General features: G+C 34.6%; 1 protein-coding gene across 1 annotated transcript in view; it reads left to right on the top strand.

The window, feature by feature from the left end:
- Positions 1-21,066, top strand: part of CCDC73 (coiled-coil domain containing 73) — a 113,330-nt gene that overhangs the window by 26,346 nt on the left and 65,918 nt on the right. Inside the window, exons 3-6 of the mRNA XM_010831815.1 lie at positions 372-443; positions 2,319-2,354; positions 3,184-3,258; positions 17,405-17,443. Coding sequence (XP_010830117.1) covers positions 372-443; positions 2,319-2,354; positions 3,184-3,258; positions 17,405-17,443 — 222 coding nt within the window. The remainder of the gene's footprint in view (positions 1-371; positions 444-2,318; positions 2,355-3,183; positions 3,259-17,404; positions 17,444-21,066) is intronic.

Here is a 21,066-nt window from a genome sequence, read left to right as displayed (position 1 = left end):
CCATGTAAACACTTGTGCTTAGGTAATAAAATTGGTTTTTTTTGAAACTCTTGAAACTAGTCTACTTTGTATTGGACTGTTAATTTTAATAATTTCGATGATATTTTCTTGAAGAAAATTTTAGAGTGAGCTATATTCAGAGTTTAGAATTTTAGAAAGCAATATGTTTTATCATGAAGACACAACTGGAAGCAAAATTATTGTATGCTGAGTTTCATGACAGTTAAAAAAATTATAAAAACTGTCGTGAGTTGCATCTTAAGAGCCTAAAATAATATGTACAATGAAGATGTATAATTTGTGAATCCAGTAAAAATTTAAAACTGAGTTGCTATAATTTATGTTTTAACTTTTCATAATTTTTAAAATAGGAAACTCTTCAGAATCAAAAGGATACATTAGCAAAGCAACACAAAGAAGCCATGGCAGTTTTTAAAAAGCAGGTAATTTCTTAAGGATAGAAAAACACTACAGTTTTAAATATTGCAATTTTCCCACTTCTCATGAATATTATGACATGTTGTTCATCATACTCACTGAAGACAAAAAGTGTGTTATTGGAAGCAGGAAATGAACAAGGTTATTTTGAATCACAACTGATAATACTGTACTGTAGTAGAATGACTTAATTAAGGAGAAAATTATTTCCTTGGAGAGGTGTTTTCATTTGTCCTAAATAATCTATGTAAGTGAATGTGTATCCTTGCTCTTTCTCTCCCTTCTCCCCTCTTTCTTTAACTAGCATATCCAGGAGCTTACATTGTCACATTATTCCTTTACCCAAGCAAGAATTATAACACTGGTGAAAAGCTGAGATGCAAGTAGGGGGATATAAAGGATGAGGAGATATGATTATCATTCACCTCTGTAAATTTCAGGTATCAGCAAATGAAAGAAAAATTAGTAGAAAAATAGAAAAAATAAAGGAAAAATATTTTAAAGAAATGAAAAACAACTCCTTCCATTATTTTGAATTCTAAATTCTATAGCTCTTCTTTACTACCTCAAATTGATCTTCAGTCCCTAGTTATAAAATATAAGTGTAAGAAATGTGCCTAAGAAAAATACACTCTGAAAGTGCCTTTCCTATAGCCATGCCAACATTATCATTTTTTCTTCCTTTTTCCTTCCCTCTTTTTGTTTTTATTATTTCCATACAAGTGTGTGTGTTTAGAAAGAAATGCATAAAAAGAAATAAACCTATATAATCTACATTACTAGTGGGTTAAGGTTATGGCTAATTTACACTGTAGCGTGGATTTGTTGGAGCAGATGGTAAACTTCTTCCTTGTAGTCTGAAATTGGCTTTACTTAAGTTATGGGAGTTTTAATTGAAGGGTAAGGAAGCAGAAACCAACTATACAGCATAGTATTCCTTAGGAGAGAGCAAGTCTAAGTCTCTGTTACCACAAGGGACTCTGGGCAAGAAAGAAATCCAGGTTATCTGAAAGTTAGAGGAGAAAGTGCTACTGCATTCTTTATTATTATTTTTTTCCTTTAACAAATATTTGTTTCTTCTTTTTTTTTTTTTAAAGAAGGGATTCTTGAATGTAAGTGAGGAATATGGAAAATGAGATGGAGAAATGCCAAAGAAGTTTTATTTCTTAACAACTTTGTCTAGTATCTTTGTGTTGCTTGGAATATTTAATTAGTTTTTGTTGGCAAGTTCACTTTAGTTTTCCTATTTTAAAATGTCATTATTTATTTATTAGACTGACACATGCATTTTTAAAAAATTTCAGAAAATACTGTCAGTGCAAATATAAACTATATCAATTTCATAAAAGTGTGCTTTTAGAAAATGTTATATGTTATTGTTTATGAGTAGATGCAACATACTGAAACATTTAAGAAACTGGGGGGAAAAAACGTGGATACTCTGATCCTAAGATTAAATTGTTCATTTACTTTGGTGACTGGCTTTTCCCCCTATTTTATATTTTTATTATTTATTTTCTCAGTGTGAAAACATAATCACATTGTACTAAGTTCAAACAATATAGACATTTCTGTAGTCTCATTGGGCTTCCCAGGCGGCGCTAGTGGTGAAGAACCTGCCTCCTGATGCAGGAGGCATAAGAGACACAGGTTCAGTTCTTGGGTCAGAAAGACCCCCTGGAGGAGGGCATGGCAACCCACTCCAGTATGCTTGCCTGGATAATCCCGTGGACAGAGGAGCCTGGCAAGCTGCAGACCATAGGGTTGCAAAGAGTTGGGTACCACTGAAGCGACTTAGCACACACATAGTCTCATTGGCCAGTGTAAATCACTGGTAACATTTCATTTACCTGTATTTTGATTTTTAAAATTCTTATCAGTTGCAAATGAAGATGTGTGCCTTGGAAGAAGAAAAGGTATTTATTAATTTTTTAATAATTTGAAACAGTTAAATGCTTTTAATTATCAATTGTTCACTATAATGGAAAGGAGCATTGGTAATAAACAATGGAGACTATTAATTTCCTAAAATTTTAGAAACAGGAGGGATTTAAGGGAATCCTGTTACTTCAGCTCTTATCATTTTACAGTTAAGAGTATTGAGGCCTAGCAAGATTTAAATGACTTGCTGAAGTTCCCATTTTGAAGCGGTAAAGTTGAAATGAACCTAGATTTCTTCAGCCTTTAAATTAATGCTCTTTCCACTATACTACAGTGTTTCTATTACGTATAATATGTTTTTAATGCCTTTTCAATGAAATTACATTCTTTAAAACACAGTAAAATAGCTAATACATGTTTTTATTATATCAAAAGATATGCCATTTATAATATTAAAATTTATAGCTATTTTTAGCAAAAGGCCTTTCTTAAAAATTTTTATAATATCCCTATATTTATAAAACAAATGTAATTGTGTCTTATTAATTAGAATATATTTATTCTAGCTATATGAATTAAATAATTATATAGTGTCCATAAGTTCTCAGGAATGCTTTCCTGATAAAATGATTTATTGTTATGATGAGGTTTTCCATTTCATGATATTTGTAATCTTGTATAGACCTAATTGTAATTTTGTGATATTTTATAATCACTGGAAATATGGGTTATAGTATAGTTCCAAGTTTAAAGTCTGTGAAGTATTTAGTTTCAAATAGAGATTTTGGTTCTTGAACTCTTGTTTTCTCTGTTAATAATGTCACTTACATTGGAAATTAGTGAAATATAGTTTTTTGCTTAAAGGGAAAATTTCAACTTGCTACACAAATAAAGGAAAAAGAAATAGAAGGATTGAAGGAAACATTAAAGACATTACAGGTAAAGTAATTTAGTATTGCTTGATAAGTAACTTGGCATTTTAACATTGTATCAGTAAAATACCATTAAACATGTAATCTAGCAAAGTGAAGCTGACAAAAATTCATGTCATATATTATATAACTTGGTGCTTTTTTTCTGAGGGCCTTTGATTTCAAATTAGTAGGATTTTTGCTTTACTTTTTGTTTTAAAAGGAAATATTAAAATAGCTTTTATTATTTTAAACAGTACTATAGTTAGATATGTTATTTTTAACACTTTATAGACAACATGTTAGGCCTATATATTATAACTGATTTATCTATGGTCCTTAAAAATTAACATAAATAGCCTTTATTTAGTTATTATTATTTGCTAAGTACAAAACTATGTTTATTTTATGCAAATACAAAGGTAAAGAAATAGCCCTTGCCTTTAAGTTGTTCAGTCTCAGAGAATACAGAGGTATACAACAAATGATGGTTAATTCAATACATATTTATTAAGGTCTGCTATGTGCTAAATCGGAGAAGGCAATGGCACCCCACTCCAGTACTCTTGCCTGGAAAATCCCATGGACGGAGGAGCTTGGTAAGCTGCAGTCCATGGGGTTGCTAAGAGTTGGACAGACTGAGCTACTTCACTTTCACTTTTCACTTTCATGCATTGGAGAAGGCAATGGCAACCCACTCCAGTGTTCTTGCCTGGAGAATCCCAGGGACGGGGGAGCCTGGTGGGCTGCCGTCTGTGGGGTCGCACAGAGTCGGACACAACTGAAGCAACTTAGCAGCAGCAGCAGCATGTGCTAAATGCTTCTCTAAGCACTGGGAATACAGCAGTGAATAAAAGGAACTTTTATCCTCTGCCCTTGTGGAGTTTACATTCTAAACTAAATAAAAAGTTAAGTAGAGAGTTTTTGGGGAAAAGATATTCATATGATTTCAGAGTACCACTTACAGATAATTATAAAGAACAAAGTATATTTTCACAATGGAAGGATTCTGATGGTTACTACCTTAATCAGATAATTCATACCATACTATGCATTTGTTTAAGCAGTTGACAAGCTTTCTTCCTTTAGTCTGATTCCAGTAAGGACAAGCACTCCTTTTCTCCATATGTTTGCCAAAAATTCTTATCTCTTGTCTTTTTAGACAGAGAACAGCCTGTAGAACAGCCATTATATTAGGTGTGAGTTAATAACCTCATTATGAGTTTGATTTGCATTGCCCTGATTATTGTAATGATGAGCATGTTTTCATATTCCTGTTAGTCATTTGTATGTCTTCCTTTGAGAAAATGTCTATTTAGTTCCTCAACTCAATTTTTAATTGAGTTATTTGGGGGTTTCTGATACTGAGTATGTATGTATGAATTCCTTTTATGTTTTGGATGTGTATGTGTGTGTGTGTGTGTGTGTGTGTGTGTCTGTGTGTCTGTGTGTGTGTCTCTGTGTGCATGCTCAATCACTCAGTTGTGTCTGACTCTTTGTGGTCCCATGGACTGTAGCCTGCCAGGCTCCTCTGTCCATGGGATTTTTCAGGCAAGGATACTGGAGCAGCTTGCCATTTCCTACTCCAGGGGATCTTCTGACCCAGGGATTGAACCCACATATCTTGTATCTCCTGCATTGGCAGGTGGATTCTTTACCACTCTCCCATCTGGGCAGCACCTATATTTTGGATATTAATCCCTAATCAGATACATGGTTTGCAAATGTTTCTCTCATTGTGTAGGTTGCCTTTTCACTCCGTTGATTATTTCCTTTGCTGTGCAGAACCTTTTTAGTTTCATGCAGTCCCGCTTTTCTATTTTTGTTTTTGTTGCCTGGTCTTTTGGTGTCATATCTAAAAAAATCATTGCTTAGACTAAGAGAAGCTCCTGTGTTTCCTTTTAGTAGTTTTATGGCTTCAGTATTTAAGTCTTTAATCTGTTTTGTGTTGATTTTTGTTTATGGTATGAAATCTTGTGCATTGTTTGAGATATGGGTCCAATTTCCTTGTTCTGTATGTGGATATCCAGTTTTTCCAACACCATTTATTGAAGACTGTCATTTCTCCATTATGTGTTCTTGGTGTTCTTGTCAAAGATCAGTTGGCTACAGACATGTGGATTTATTTCTGGGCTTTCTAGTCTGTTCCATTGGTTGATATGTCTCTTGTTGGTTTTTGTTTTGTTTTGTTTCTTGTCAGTACCATGCTGCTTTGATTACTATAGCTTTGAAATATATTTTGGGATCAGGAAGTATGATTTCTTCGATTTTTTCCATCTTGCTTAAGATTGCTTTGGGCATTTAGGGTCTTTTATGGTTCTACATAAATTTAGGATTTTTTTTTCTATTTCTGTAGAGATTGGCAATGTGATTTAGATAAGGATTGCACTGAATCTGTAGACCACTTTGGGTAATATAGACATTTAAGCAATATTAATTTTTCCATCCATGAACACAAGATTCCTTTGCATTTATATTTGTTGTTGTTCATTTGCTGTCATGTCCGACTCTTTGTGGCCCCATGGACTGCAGCCTACCGGGCTTTCCTGTCTTTCACTGTCTGCTGGAGTTTGCTTGGACTCATGCCCATTGAGTTGACGATGCCATTCAACCATCAAATTTATATATGTCTTTTAAATTTCTTTGTATCAGTGTTTTATAGTATTCAATGTACAAGCTTTACCACTTTGCTTAAATCTGTTCCTAAATATGTTATTCATTTTGTTGCTATTGTGATTTTCTTAATTTTCTTTTCAAATATATATTTTTTTTTTGCTTATAGAATTGTGGCTGATTTTTGTATGTTGATTTTGTATCCTCAGTTTTGCTGAATTCATTTATTAGCTCTAACAGGTTTTGTTGCACTTTTAAGGTTTTCTATATACATGATTATGTTAACCTCAAAATATCGATAATCTTACTTCTTCCTTTGTGTTTTGGATGCTTTCATTTTTTTTTTTTCTTTTTTCAGTGCTCTGGCTAGGACTTCTAGTACTCTGTTGAATAGAAGTGGTGAGAATAGGCACTCATGCCTTATACAGGATTGATTATGATGACCACTGTGAGTTTTTTATATATGACCTTTATGGTGCTGAGGTAACTTTCTTATATGGCCTTCCCTGGTGTCCAGTGGTAAAGAATACACCTGCCAATGCAGGAGACATGGGTTCAGTCCCTGGATCAGGAAGATCCCCTGGAGAAGGAAGTAGCAACTCACTCCAGTATTCTTGCCTAGAAAATCCCATGAACAGAGGAGCCTGACGGGTTGCAGCCCTTGGGGTTGCAAAGAGTCCGACACAACTTAGCAACTGAGCATACACATGTTTCTTACATACCTATTTTGTTGAGAGTTTTTTAACGTGAATGGGTGTTGAATTTCATCAAATGCTTTTTCTGTGTCTATTGAGATGAACGTGTGGTTTTTTCCTTTCGTCAGTGTGGTGTATCTCATTGGTTGATTTGCATATGGTTGACTATCCTTTTATCCCAGGGATTGAAGTGCATTTGATAATGGTGTATGGTCCTTTTAATATGCTCTTGAATTTGATATTCTAGAATTTTATTAAAGATTTTTGCATCTTTGTTCATCAGGGCTACTGGCTTATAGTTTTCTAATAGTGTCTTTGTCTGGTTTTGCTGTCAGAATGATGCTGGCCTCATAAAATGAGTTTGGAAGTGTTCCCTGCTCTGCATTTTGGAAGGATATACGAAGGATTTCTGTTAAATCTTCTTGGAATGTTTGGTAGAATTCTTCCACAAAGCCATCTAGTCCTGGGTTTTTCTTTGTTGGGAGGTTTTAAATTACTGATTCAGTGTCCTCATTTGCTATCAGTATGTTCAAACTTTTTAGTTCATTCAAATTCAGTTTTGGTAGGTTGTGTTTTTCTGGGAATTTATCCACTTCTTCTAATGGGAGAATTTATTGGCATATAGTTGTTTTTAATAGTCTCTTATGATACTTTTTATTTCTGAGGTGTCCACTGTAATGTCTCCTTTTCATTTCTAATTTTGTTTACTTGAGTCTTCTGTCTTTTTCTTAGTCTAGCTAACGGTTTGTCAGTTTTGCTTATTCTTTCCCAAAAAACTAAGTCTTAGTTTTGTTGATTTTTTTCTATTGTTTTTCTATTTGCTATTTGATTTATTTCTGTTTAAATTCTACTATTTTCTTCCTTCTGCTGATTTTGGCTAGTTCTTTTTTTATTTTCCTAGTTCTTTGAGATGTAAAGTTAGATTGTGTGAGGTTTTTGTTTTTTTTTTTAATGTAGGCATTTATCATTATGAAATCTTCTATTATTTTTTTTTGATATCAACATGTTGGCTTTATCTTTTTCAAAAGAAATAAAGTTTCCTGAAATTACATCACTAAGTAGAACTGGTGGAAAAAGAGTTACATGCATGCAAAGTCACTTCAATCGTGTTGGACTCTTTGTGACCCTATGGACTGTAGCCTGCCAGGCTCCTCTGTCTGTGGGATTCTCCAGGCAAGAATACTGGAGTGTGTTGCCATGCCATCCTCCAGGGGATCTTTCAGACCCAGGAATTCAACCAATATCTCTTATGTCTCCTGCATTTACAGGTGGGTTGTTTACCACTAGTGCCGCCTGGAAAGCCCAGGAAAAGAGTTGGATTGTTCTAATTTATTTACCCTAAATTTTAAAAGTTTCTGTTACAACAAATGGTCAATACTTATGGGGAATGTAGCCACAGCGTTATAAATGTTATATATAGAGAGATTTATTTTTGTATGGCCATAACATTGTAAGGAAAGAAAGTCTTTTTCCTATGGAAAAAATCTAGATTGGGCAATTCTAAGTCCACTTCTATCGATCCTCAGATAAGTCATGATTGGTCATAGTGAGGCTAAGAAGGGCACTAAAGATCTTTATGTATAAATTTTAAATAATGGAAGACTTAGAAATCAAAGTCAGTTGTGTTTACAAAATGATTATACAGGCAATAAAAGTGGATATTTCCTCATCATTAATGCAGGCTTGAAATCTTCTATTATATTGCTTTTGGTGCATTCCATAAGTTTTTGTATGTTGTGTTATTGTTTTCATTTTGTCTTGAGATTATTTTTAAAATTATCCTTTTTTAAAAAATAATGAATGTTCAAGAATTTGTTATTTATCTTCCAAGTATTCGTAAATTTTCTATTTTCTTACTGTTAATAATTTCTAATTTTATTCCATTGTGACCAGAAAAAATATTTGGAATGCTTTCCATCTTCTTAAATGTAAGACTTTTTTGTGGCCTATCACATTAAAGTTGATTTTTCTGTGATAGACCATATGATAGACATATGCTCTATCTTGGAGAATGTTCCATGTGTGCTTGAGAAGAATGTGTATTCTTCTTCCTTTGAGTGAAACTTCTGTATATGTCTGTTAGGTCCATTTGATCTATAGTGAAGTTCAAGTCAACTGTTTCTTTATTAATTTTCTTTCTTCTATCTGTATGCAAAGTAAGGTATTGGAGTCTCCACCATTATTGTGTTTTTGTTGATTTCTCCCTTCAAGTCTATTGATATTTGCTTTGCATATTTAAGTGCTTTGATGTTGGATACATATATATTTATTGCATCTTCCAAACTGACTCTTGAGCACTATATAATGACCTTCTTTGTCTTTAGAGACAGTTTTGACTTAATTTATTTTATCTGATGGGGCTTCCCTGATGGCTCAGATGGTAAAGAGTCTGCCTGCAGTGCAGGAGAAGGCAATGGCAACCCACTCCAGTACTCTTGCCTGGAGGGTCCCATAGACAGAGGATCCTGGTAGGCTGCAGTCCATGGGGTCGCTAAGAGACTACACGACTGAACGACTTCACTTTCACTTTTCACGTTCATGCATTGGAGAAGGAAATGGCAACCCACTCCAGTGTTCTTGCCTGGAGAATCCCAGGGATGGGGGAGCCTGGTGGGCTGCCGTCCATGAGGTTGCACAGAGTCGAACATGACTGAAGTGACTTAGCAGCAGCATCAGGAGCAGTACAGGAGTCCTGGGTTCAATCTCTGGGTCAGGAAGATCCCCTGGAGAAGGAAATGGCAAACCACTCCAATATCCTTGCCTGGAAAATTCCATGGATGGAGGAGCCTGGCAGACTACAGTCCATGGGGTCACAAAAAGTCAGACACAACTGAGTGACTTCAGGCAATTTTATCTTATATAAGTTTAGCCACTCTGCTTTCTTTTGATTACTCTTTGGTATGTCTTTTCATCTTTTTATTTTTAGTCTATGTGTGTTCTTAAATCTACATTAAGTCTCTTATAGATACTATGTCATTGGATTTTTTAGAAATTCATTTAGCCTCTCTATGCCTTTTTATTGGAGAGTTAATCTACTTACATTTAATGTAATTATTAATTGGTGTGGAATTACTGTTGTCATTCTGTTGACTGTTTCTGTTTCAGTTGTTTTATATATCTCTTCATCTCTTCTTTTATTTGAAGTTTTTGTAGTGATTTTTAAAAGTCTTATCTTTTGATGGGTGTTCCATGAATCTTACATGCTTTCTTCATTCTCATTCATTTTTCTTTTCACTGGTCAATTTAAAATGACCTGTCTTTGAGTTCACTGGGGTTTTTTCCTCCTTTTTCATTGAGTGTGCTGGTTGGAACTCTCTATTACATTTTTAATTTCATTCATTGTGTTCTTTAGCTCTAGAGTTTTTTTTCTGTTTGTTTTTGGTTCTTTCCTTGTGACTTTTATCTCTATTGAACTTCTCATTTTATTATTGTAATTTTTTTTCCTAATTTTGTTGAATTTTCTATCTGTGTTGTCTTAAACTTTGCTGAGCTTCTATAAAACAATTATTCTGAGTTCTTTGTCAAGTAGTTCATAGATCTCTAATTCTTTGGAGTCAGTTACTAGAAATTTGCAAAGTTCCTTTGGTGGTTTCATGGTTCCTTGATTTTTGTGTTCCTGTAGTCCTTTGTTGGTATTTGTGCATTGAAGGAGCAGTGTTTTTGGACTAGCTCTGGTGAGTATAAATCTTGACCTACTGGTGGGTGTGAGAATGCTAGTTGAGTAGGGTATGTGGTGGTACTAGGTATAGTGCTGGGTCAGGCAGCTCTGACTTGGTTTGGGAGCAGTGGTGCCTCTGGCTCCAAGAAAGAGCACAGTGTCCTGGGCTCCAGGGATCTCCATCAACTCAAGTAGGTATGGACATAGCAAAGACTGTAAGGGTCCTTGGAGGTGAAGTTCACTCATGTCCATGGTAGTGATAAGGGCTGTTGAGGTCTTTGTGGTGAAGGCTGCTGGTGTCCTCCTGCTCTCCTTTTCTCCCATTTGAGGAGAGTTGTGGTTGAGGGCGTTTCTTTTGGCACCAAGCTGTGTGAGTCTAGAGGATGGAATGACAGGTGAATTGCTGCCTATACTTCTGTTCAGACATCCTTGATTTTTGGTGCTCTACTGGGTTCCTGCAGCTTCTTAATTGTACTCCAGAGGTCTTCCGGAACTGTTATCATTCACAGTACTTGGTAAGTCATGTGGAGGAGGTGGGATTGGGGGAAAGGACTGGGTCCTCCTGATCTGCCGTCTTTCTGATAACACGCCTGTGAATTCTTTATTTCTCAGAAATAAGCCCTTTTTGTTTGTGTTCTGGGCTTCAGATGTTTTTTTCAGTTTGTCATTTGTATTTTGATTTTGTTTGACTTTTACCATTTGCTATAAATTATTTTCCTTTTATGGCTTTTGAAGTTTGTCATGGTTAGAAAGGCATTCACAACTACAAAGTTATAAAAAGGATTTTCCCATGTTTTCTTTTATTACATCTATGTACTCAAATTTTACATTATATCTTTGATCAATTTGAAGTTTATCTTTTGTAACACAGTATGAGATACGGATCTAAGTCTATATTTTTTCAGGTTATTAAATGGTCTTAATATTGTTTAGATTCTCCTCATTTGAGATATTAAGCAATTTTTATTTTGAATTTCCTTAGTTACTTTGATGTAACAAAGTAAATAAAAATTAAGTAAAACAAAATGTCAATGAGTTCCAAGAAGAATGTTTTCAGTAAAAAGAAGGGCATGGATTCTGTTTGTCAGATTGGATGAATAAGAGGCTGGAAGATACTGATATGGTAAAAAGTCCTTATATTTTGTTTCAACAACAACAGCAATGTAACAACAAAGCAGTAAGTGATTAGAAACTCCAGAGAAAACAGATTACTCTATAACTAGGATATAAAGTAAATTACAGTTCGGAGTGGTTTTGAGCAATTGATGGGTTAAAACAAAAGAGAAGATATTTAGGTCCTGACCCTAGTAAAATCATCCTTCATATAGCATATTGGTCCCAGAAAAAATGTAGTATTAACAGCCTGTTAGGTTTTGCTTTAAAAAAATCTGTATTGTTTTTAATGACATAAACACTGTTGACTTCTCATTTTTTAAGAATTAACCTATAAGCAAAGCATGGAAGACTTAATTATGATTACATAATAAAATTTAAATGTTATTAACCTTGTTGATGAGAAAGTAAAAATGTAGGGAACTGAAGTTGATAGTGATATCCAGAAATATTCTTTAAAATAGATGGAAAAGAAATAGAAGTTTAAGGCTACTATTTAAAGTTTATGTAGTTACACAGTTTAGTGATTCTTTTCATACCTCAGATATCTAGTTAAAAATGATCCCAGTAGAGAAATTTTTAAAGTTGTTATTGTAGTTGAGTAAACAAATTACTATTCATTTCAGTTCAGTTGCTCAGTCGTGTCCGACTCTTTGCGACCCCATGAATCACAGCACTCCAGGCCTCCCTGTCCATTACCATCTCCTGGAATTCACTCAGACTCACGTCCATTGGGTCAGTGATGCCATCCAGTCATCTCATCCTCTGTCGTCCCCTTCTCCTACATTTATCCATAAGGAACTCTTAGATATTTGGATAATTTTGTAGTTTGGAGAATCATAAACTTACAGAGATGTTAGAAATACATTGTTCTTGTTCAGTTGCTAAGTTGTATCCAACTGTTTGTGACCTCATGGACTGTAGCACATCAGGCTTCTCTGTCCTTCCCTACTTCCTAGAGTTTGCTCAAACTCATGTTGATTGAGTCAGTGATGTTATCCAACCATCTCATCCCCTGTTGCCCCCTTCTCCTCCTGCCCTCAATCTTTCCCAGAATTAAGGTCTTTTCCAATGAGTCAGCTCTTTGCATCAGGTGGCCAGAGTATTGGCACTTCGCCATCAGCCATTCGAATGAATATTCAGGGTTGATTTCCTTTAGGATTGACTGGTTGGATCTCCTTGCAGTCCAAGGGACTCTCAAGAGTCTTCTCCAACACCACAGCTCAAAAATATCAATTCTTTAGTAATTCTGCATTACAGAATGTATTTTCCTGAATGATTTAAAAGTAATATGCCAATCTGATGCCCTATCTCCCCCAATACTGTACTGTCTCTCCTATAATCAAGGACATTCTCTTGCAAAACCATAACAGCCATAAAATCTTAAAGTTAATTTTGATATATAATTGTAATCTAATTCTCACGTTCCATTCAGGTTTTACCAGTTGTCTTAGCAAAAGGATCCAGTTTAAAATCTTACGTTACTCTTAGTTGTCATGTCTCTTTGATCTCTTTCAGTCTGTAACAGTTCCCCAGTCTTTGCATGAGCTTTATGCCTTTGAAACTCTTGAAGATCATAGACCAGTTATTTTGTAGAATGTCCCCCAATTTCTGTTCATATGATATTTATTCATGAATAGAATCAGTTTATGCACTTTTGGCAGGAATATTACAGAAATAAGGCCTTGCTCCTATAATTTAATCCTGTCAGATAATTGGTTATTTCAGTTATTTTATTTCCGTGCTCAGATTGTCATTAGTTTGGCCAGTAGCTATCCATTCAGGCTGATTTTTTAGCCTTATGGACATGTCTTTATCATTCTTTAGTGTTTTCTTGCTGTTAGGTAAAAACAAAATATACCAGGATCACCTTGTAGTTTAACTAACCTTGCCTTAGAATAAATTATTTCTCAACATTGCCCTGGTTCCTTTCAGTGTAAAATGGAATGTAGACATGCAGATCTCAGCACTGTTACACTTCATTACTATTGGGGTGTCAGTGGTCTCAGACCCTGTCAATGGGCAGAGCTAGGGAATTGATGTATGTATTTATATACACACAAATATATAAACATGCAGTTATAATTATGTTTGTTTCTTTATCAATCTATATATGTCAAAAACCATGAATTCACATTATTTCCAATTCTAATCCAAAACCCGAGGTTAATTTTATTTCCCTTCAATATTTATATATTTCCTTTCTTTTACAGTAAAAATATGACTTTCTTTATTCTTAATAGATTTACTTATCTGATAAATTACCCTATATGTGACCAGGCTACCATTCTGCTACTTCTTCCTTCCTAATGTGGATACCCTCTTTTCCCTGCTTCAACTCTGATACCTGGGTCACCCTTTTTCAACACTGCCTACTAACCACCTTGCTCAGCTTTTGACTCCCCACAGTAAATTGCCTCACCATTCAGGCCTGATTCTCTGTTCTGGAATGCTGCTGCCATGACCCTTTCACTTCTTCCCCACCTAATGAACTTGGGACTGATTTGTTCAGGAATGTGAGAAGTTAAATATTTTTATCACAGTATTTAAAAAAAATTTATTCTCAAGTAACATAAATCTAGTTAATGGAAAGTTAATGGGAAAAAAGATTTGCTCTAAACAAATGTACTTTACAGTCAATTTTTCATAAAATTTTCCATAAAGTGAGGGATAACTAGGAAATCATTTGTACTTTATCTTTAAAATTGCCTTCTATAGTTAATACATTAATTAGTCTTAGTATCTTTTTTATCCTGTGTTAGAAAGATGCCTATATCTGATATTGTGAGCCCATTTTATGTGATTTCAGAATGAAAAATCATTATAGAACATCCATAAAAATTTCATGTCAATCTAGTAATGTTACTTTCAGATTTGACTTGTCATAGGGATGCAGCTACATGGTAGTTTTTTAAGTTGGGAAGTGCTCTAGAGGTGTTAATAAAATAGAGTTGTGAGTCATGATTCAGAAAGAATAAAAGGGATATTAATGCAGGATATTAATGTTTCAAGGACAGTGACCTGAAAAAATTTGGTAAATTTGCTCTGTTTATCAGTTTTTTCTTTGGCAAATGGTAGCTATATTAGTGAGGGTTCTCCTGGGAAACAGAACCAATATTATATACACACACACACACAGGGGCTTCCCGGGTGGTGGTACTGGTAAAGAACCCACCTGCCAATGCAGGAGAGAAGTAAGAGATGCAGGTTCCATCCCTGGGTCAGAAAGTACCCTGGAGGAAGAAATGCCAATCCACTCCAGTATTCTTGCCTGGAGAACCCCATGGACAAAGGAGCCTGGCAGGCTACAGTCTGTAGGGTTGCAAAGAGTTGGACATGACTGAAGTGACTTAGCCCACATATATCTATATCTGTAGAGATGATATGTGGAATTGACTCACATATTCACATATTCACACAATTTAGAGGCAGAAAAGTGCTGTGAAAACTGAAGGTATAATTCTGGTCTGAGTTCCAAGGATTGTCTCTTTTTTTCTTCTTATTTTTCTAGGTGGGCTTCCCTAGTGGCTCAGCTGGTAGAGAATCCGCCTGTAATGTGGGAGATCTGGGTTTGATCCCCGGGTTGAGAAGATACCCTGGAGAAGGGAATGGCTACCCACTCCAGTATTCTGGCCTGGAGAATTCCAAGGACTGTATAGTCCATAGGGTCTCAAAGAGTCGGACACGACTGAGAGACTTTCACTTCACTTAACTTCTACCCTTTTACTTTTCTTTTGTCTGTTTCCCCTAAAATATACTGTGATCTCGTCCAGTGTCTTTTCTTTAAAATGGAATCTACATGCAAAGGGCTTCCAAATGTTTATCTCCAGCTCCAGAAGCAGCCTGGATTGACTATTGGATGTCTAAAAGACATCTGAAACTTGACATGTTCAAAACTAATTTCTTAAAATCTCATCCCCCTGAAAACTAAATAAAACTAATTTCTTAAAATCTCATCCCCCTGAAAACTAAATAACTTATTTGTCTTTTTGTTGTTGTTGTTGTTAATTACAACTTCTTTCTTCCTGTTGCAGATTTTTTTTTTTTTTTTTTTAGCTTTTCTCTCAGAGTATACCAAGAATCCAACCACTTCTCATTGTGTCTTTTACTAACACCCTGGTCCTCTTTTATCATCCTCTTTCATCTCAATTGCAGTCATTTATTAAGTGTTTTTCCTGCTGCCACTTCTGTTCTCCTTCAGTTTTAACATAACAGAGTGATCCTTTTAAAGAATAAGTTAGGTTATGTCACATTTGTGCTTGCTACTCCTCAGTGGCTTCCTGTCTCATTCAGTGGAAATCATTATCATGTGCTATAAGACCTACAATGGTTTGGTCCTACCCCCTCTCCTACTCTCCTCTGAACTCAGTTTTTGCTGTTTTTTTTTTTCCCCTTGCTTACTAAACCTTCCAGCCATATTGGCGTCCTTGCTGTTCTATGACTACATAAGACATTTTCTCACCTTAGGGCCTTTGCAGTTGCTGGAATAATCTTCCTTACTTTCTGTTGAGTCTTTACTCATAAGTTGTCCTTTCAGAAAGACTTTCCTGGCCATCTATGTAATCCTCTTCCCTGATTTATTATTTTTCTTAAGCACTTATCAATATCTAGTAGAGCCATATATTTTAACTTATTTATATTGCTCATTATCTACATTCTCCAGAATTTATACTGGACAGGATTTTTTGGTCCAATACTATACCTTCAGTGTCTACATGAGTGCTTTACTTATAGTAAGCATTCATTGTTTGTTGAAGAAATGAATCACACATAACTGATTACACCAAAATGAAATGAAATTATTAACTTACTCAAGGCAGCATGCTGAAGAATTTATTTTATAGGAAATATGAAGTAGTGAACTGTTGTTTAAATTTTAACAAATACTAGGTGAGTTCAAGTAAATAAGCACTCATACATGGCTTTGTTGTTGTTGTTAAGTCGCTCAGTCATGTCTGACTCTGTGACCTCATGGACTGTAGCCCACCTGGCTCCTCTGTCCTGGGATTTCCTGGGCAAGAATACTGGAGTTGGGTTGTCGGTTCCTTCTCCAGGGGATCCTCCTGACCCAGAGATCAAACCCACATCTCCTGTATTGGCAGGCAGATTCTTTACTGCTGAGTAAGCAGAGAAGCACTCATACATGGCTAGTTGGAGCTTAACTTGGCCTACCACTCTGGAGGACTATTATGTGTAATGACAATTGTTAAGTCTATAAAAATGAACACATCTTAGGAGTTCTGCTTCATGGGGTTCATTCTGCTAAAATGGGTAACTACAGACTTTTTTTTGGTGCAGCATGTTTATTTTTGGTACAGTATGTTTATATGAAAGAAGAATTCTTTCATAGAACTGAAAACTGGGTAAGTCTACAAAAATAGCAGTTTGATAAAACTAGGGTAGAAGGTTAAACAGTGGAATACTATTCAGCCATTAAAAACTTGTGTTATAGATTAATTTGTGATATAAAAGTGTTTGCTATATATTAAGTAAAAATAACAGTACAAAATAGTACATATATTATTATTCTGCCCCCCACTGACTCTTTTTTAAAATACATAGAAAAGTACCTGGAAACACTATGGTATTAATGATTGTTATTTCTGGATTGTTTTTTTTAAGGTAACATTTTTCCTTGTGCTTATCTATTTTATCAAAATTTTTTCAACAAAAGAGCTAATATTAAGTAGCAAACCTGCCTAGAGTTCTTTGCTGTTCTTCTTGCTTTATTTTTCTTCATAGTATTTGTCACTCTCTAATTTCTATACTTTTTGCTTATATTCTGTTGTCTGTCTGCCACCACCCCCACTAGACAGAAAGCTTGTTAAGAACAGGGACTTGGTTTGCTATTGTATCACAGGATCCTAGGAAAATGGCTGGCATATAGTACTTGCTCTGTAAATACGTGTTGAATAAATAAATGTATTTTGTTATGAGAAATAAAGTTATGGCAAATAACACTTTGAAAAAATGTCACTGGAAAGAATTACATAGAAGATAAATGTCATATAGCATACAATTTTAGTTTCAGAAGGAATTTATAGAAAATAGCTAAAAAGTTTTAACAAAGTTTTTTTCTGCTTATTTTATTCAAGGTTTCTAAATATTCTTTACAGAAGAAAGTGAGTGAAATGGTAAGGAAATTTCAAAATATTTACCCACTCACCCCAAATTAGTACATAATGTGTACAGTATTTTTGTCAAATTAATGTGATACTTATAGTAAAAAGGAGTTGAAACTGGATATTGATATCCGTTTTAAAGGACTACAATTTCAGATGTAGCTTAAATGAATTATTTCACAAGTGTATTTCCAGTTTACACAGTGTTTACCTGTGTGTGTGTGTGTTAGTCACTGTCTTGCAACCCCATGGCCTGTAGCCTGCCAGGCTCTTCTGTCCATGGGATTTCCCAGGTAGGAATACTGGAGTGGGTTGCCATTCCCTTCTCCAGGGGATCTTCTCAACCCAGGAATCGAATCTGGGTCTCCTGCATTGCAGGCAGATTCTTTACCATCTGAGTCACCAGGGCTCAGTGTTTACATATGATAAAATAAGTTTAACAGTTACTGAATTGTTGGTAGAGGTCTGTATCAAAGTTAAACAACAAAGAAGTGAAATCAGAACTGTGAAATCCCTTACTTTAATGATGTCTTTCATAGGTATTTGTGTAAACGTGTAGTTATTACTTTTAGCCTGAAAAATTGAAATAATATGAAGTAACATTTGAATACTGCACTTGAGATATGGTACTCATCCTTTATCATTCAACAAGTGTTTGTTTGTTGCACATTCCTCTTATGTAATATAGTAAAATTAATATTTGCATTTTTACAACAATATTTTAGGAAATATTTACTTTCATATTCTCTATATCCCTATTTGATACAAAAGAATTTTTTCTCTGTATTTTTGACTGAGCAAAATCCTCCCATATCCACTTATATCTTAAGAGGACTTTTTGGATGTCTTTATGCTATTTCATTCTCTTTGGAGCAGACCATAAGGCAAGTGAAACTAATTTTTGAGTAAGGTTTGTCTATTATATCTATGAGAAGTAAGAAATGAGAAATCACTCCTTATGACATTGAATACAAAAATATAAAGTACATATTTTGCTTATTGAAATGTTTTGATGGGTTAGAAAATAAAAGCCTCAGAGAGATTGCTAAGCTTGATTGAATAAAAGATCTGAAAATTCTGTCACTGTTCAACTGGAAAGACTAAAGATAATATTGTCAGACTCTTTTAAACTATGATTTTAATTAAGGAGCTGAAAAACTAGATTCCAGTTTAGCTTTAAGTACCATGACATTTGTACTGAAAGTCATCTTCAACGCTACAGTGGTTTTACACAAAATATAGTGAAATTGAATAATGTACCCTCTGACCTGGGAGATAAAGCTACAAGTTAAAGATCAAAGGCAACATAAAATGTGTTTTGTTTTATTCCACTTTAAAATTTCATCAGACAGATACTTGTAATCTTAAAAACAAATGGAAACATTGCAGTATACTTGTGATAGTTTTTGGTCAGTTTTGAGCATTGTATTGTGAATTAAGATTCTTAAGAACCTACTAAAATGATATTTGTATTATAGTTATAATTTTTTCTGACATTTCAAGGCATTAAATGAATCACTTTGCATTAAAATTATTTTGTATATTGATAGGTACACAATGTTTTATGCCAATTCTATTAGACTCTATTTTAGATGATTGACTTAAAAGTTAAAAATCTTTTTTAAAAACATTCTTTTATTATTCATTTTATATTATTCTTATATAGTTCAGGTGACTTAAAAAAAGACATTTGTTTATTTATTTTTGGCTGTGCTGAGTCTTCATTGCTGAGCAGAATTTTCTCTAGTTGTGGTGAGCAGGGGCTACTTGCTAGTTGCAGCGTGCAGCTTTCTCATTCCAGTGGCTTCTCTTACGGACATTGGCTCTGGGGTGTGTGGTCTTCAGTAGTTGTGGCACATAGGCTCAGTAGTTGAGGCCTGAGGGCTCTAGAGCACAGGCTCAGTCGTTGTGGTGCGTGGGTTTAGTTTGCTCTGCAGCATTTGGGATCTTCCCAGATCAGATTCTGAACCTTGTCTCCTGCATTGGCAGGCAGATTCTTTCCCACTGAGCCACCAGGGAAGTAGTAAACAGTGTTCAAAAATCCAATTAATTTTATTCAGATTAGCACATTATCTTTATATATTACTTGACTGTGCAAGACAGGAAAAAGATAGTCATTTGTGTCAAGGCAGGACTTTGGGAAGCAGTTGATAAAGTTGTGTCCCAAAAGAAATCATTTAAAAATAGTACTAATCTAATGTTATAAAGAAGTTCATGATTTCCTATAGGCAGGCTCTTAACTGTTAGTAAAATTCTGTCTTGTGGGAATTCAGTAAGGTGATTTTCATGTAGTGGTGGCGTGTCTCTAGATAAATTAACTCAATTATGAATGGAAAGATTCATCTGTCTCTAAAAGTACCAAAACCTTCTCTTGAACAAATGGTCATATGGATCATTACCAATAAGACAAATACAACAAAATATGGTAAAGAATAAACTATCGAACATCAAATTAATTGATTTGGTCATTGATGAAAATCTTTCCTGTTTGGTATAGGTGATTACTTTGAGTAACTGAGTAACCAATAGAACTAATGAACAAAATAAAAACTTATCTAACCATCTCTTAGTTACAGTTTATTTCTTTTTTGTTTATTACTTTTCCTCTAAAGAAAAGACTTACAAGAAGGATTTAGTTTTCTTTATTAAATTATAACAAAATTTTAGCATTGAAGGTTTTGATGAGATTTGCAATTACCACTTATTTCATTCAGAATAGAATATTTTTAGACTATTTGTCTGGAAATAATCTTTGTGATTATAATATATATATCTGTACACATAGAATATGTAACTTTAGTGTTTTTAAGTTGTGACCAAAAAAGTGGAAATATCTTAAGGTTACCATGAGTTTTTTAAAAGTGAATTTTATAGCCCATTGATTTATTTCGGGTTTATATTGAAGAAATTGAAAGATAATTTGCAAAATGAGGAAATATATAAAGTTTATTTATAAGTATATAAATAGAATGATGAATATATAAAGTTTGGTTTTGGGTTTTAAATCTTTTTCTTCAAAATTTACTTATATGAACTAATTGCTCATTTATTTCCTTATGGAGACTTTTCAAATCAGTCTCTATAAGGAAACAAGAAAGGAGAAAATGAGCAGCTTTGCTTTATTAGCAGAAGATATTAAGAAGAGATGGCAAGAATACACAGAAGAACTGTACAAAAAAGATCTTCATGACCCAGATAATCACGATGGTGTGATCACTGACCTAGAGCCAGACATCCTGGAATGTGAAGTCAAGTGGGCCTTAGAAAGCATCACTACGAACAAAGCTAGTGGAGGTGATGGAATTCCAGTTGAGCTATTTTAAATTCCTGAAAGATGATGCTGTGAAAGTGCTGTACTCAATGTGCCAGCAAATTTGGAAAACTCAGCAATGGCCACAGGACTGGAAAAGGTCAGTTTTCATTCCAATCCCAAAGAAAGGCAATGCCAAAGAAGGCTCAAACTACCGCACAATTGCACTCATCTCACACGCTAGTAAAGTAATGCTCAAAATTCTCCAAGCCAGGCTTCAGCAATATGTGAACTGTGAACTTCCTAATGTTCAAGCTGGTTTTAGAAAAGGTAGAGGAACCAGAGATCAAATTGCCAACATCTGCTGGATCATGGAAAAAGCAAG

Source organism: Bison bison, unplaced genomic scaffold (genome assembly GCF_000754665.1).
Source record: "Bison bison bison isolate TAMUID 2011002044 unplaced genomic scaffold, Bison_UMD1.0 scf7180017864531, whole genome shotgun sequence".
NCBI classification, from domain to species: domain Eukaryota; kingdom Metazoa; phylum Chordata; class Mammalia; order Artiodactyla; family Bovidae; genus Bison; species Bison bison.
Note: the sequence above shows the minus strand (reverse complement) of the source record. Positions and strands in the feature narration are given on the sequence as shown.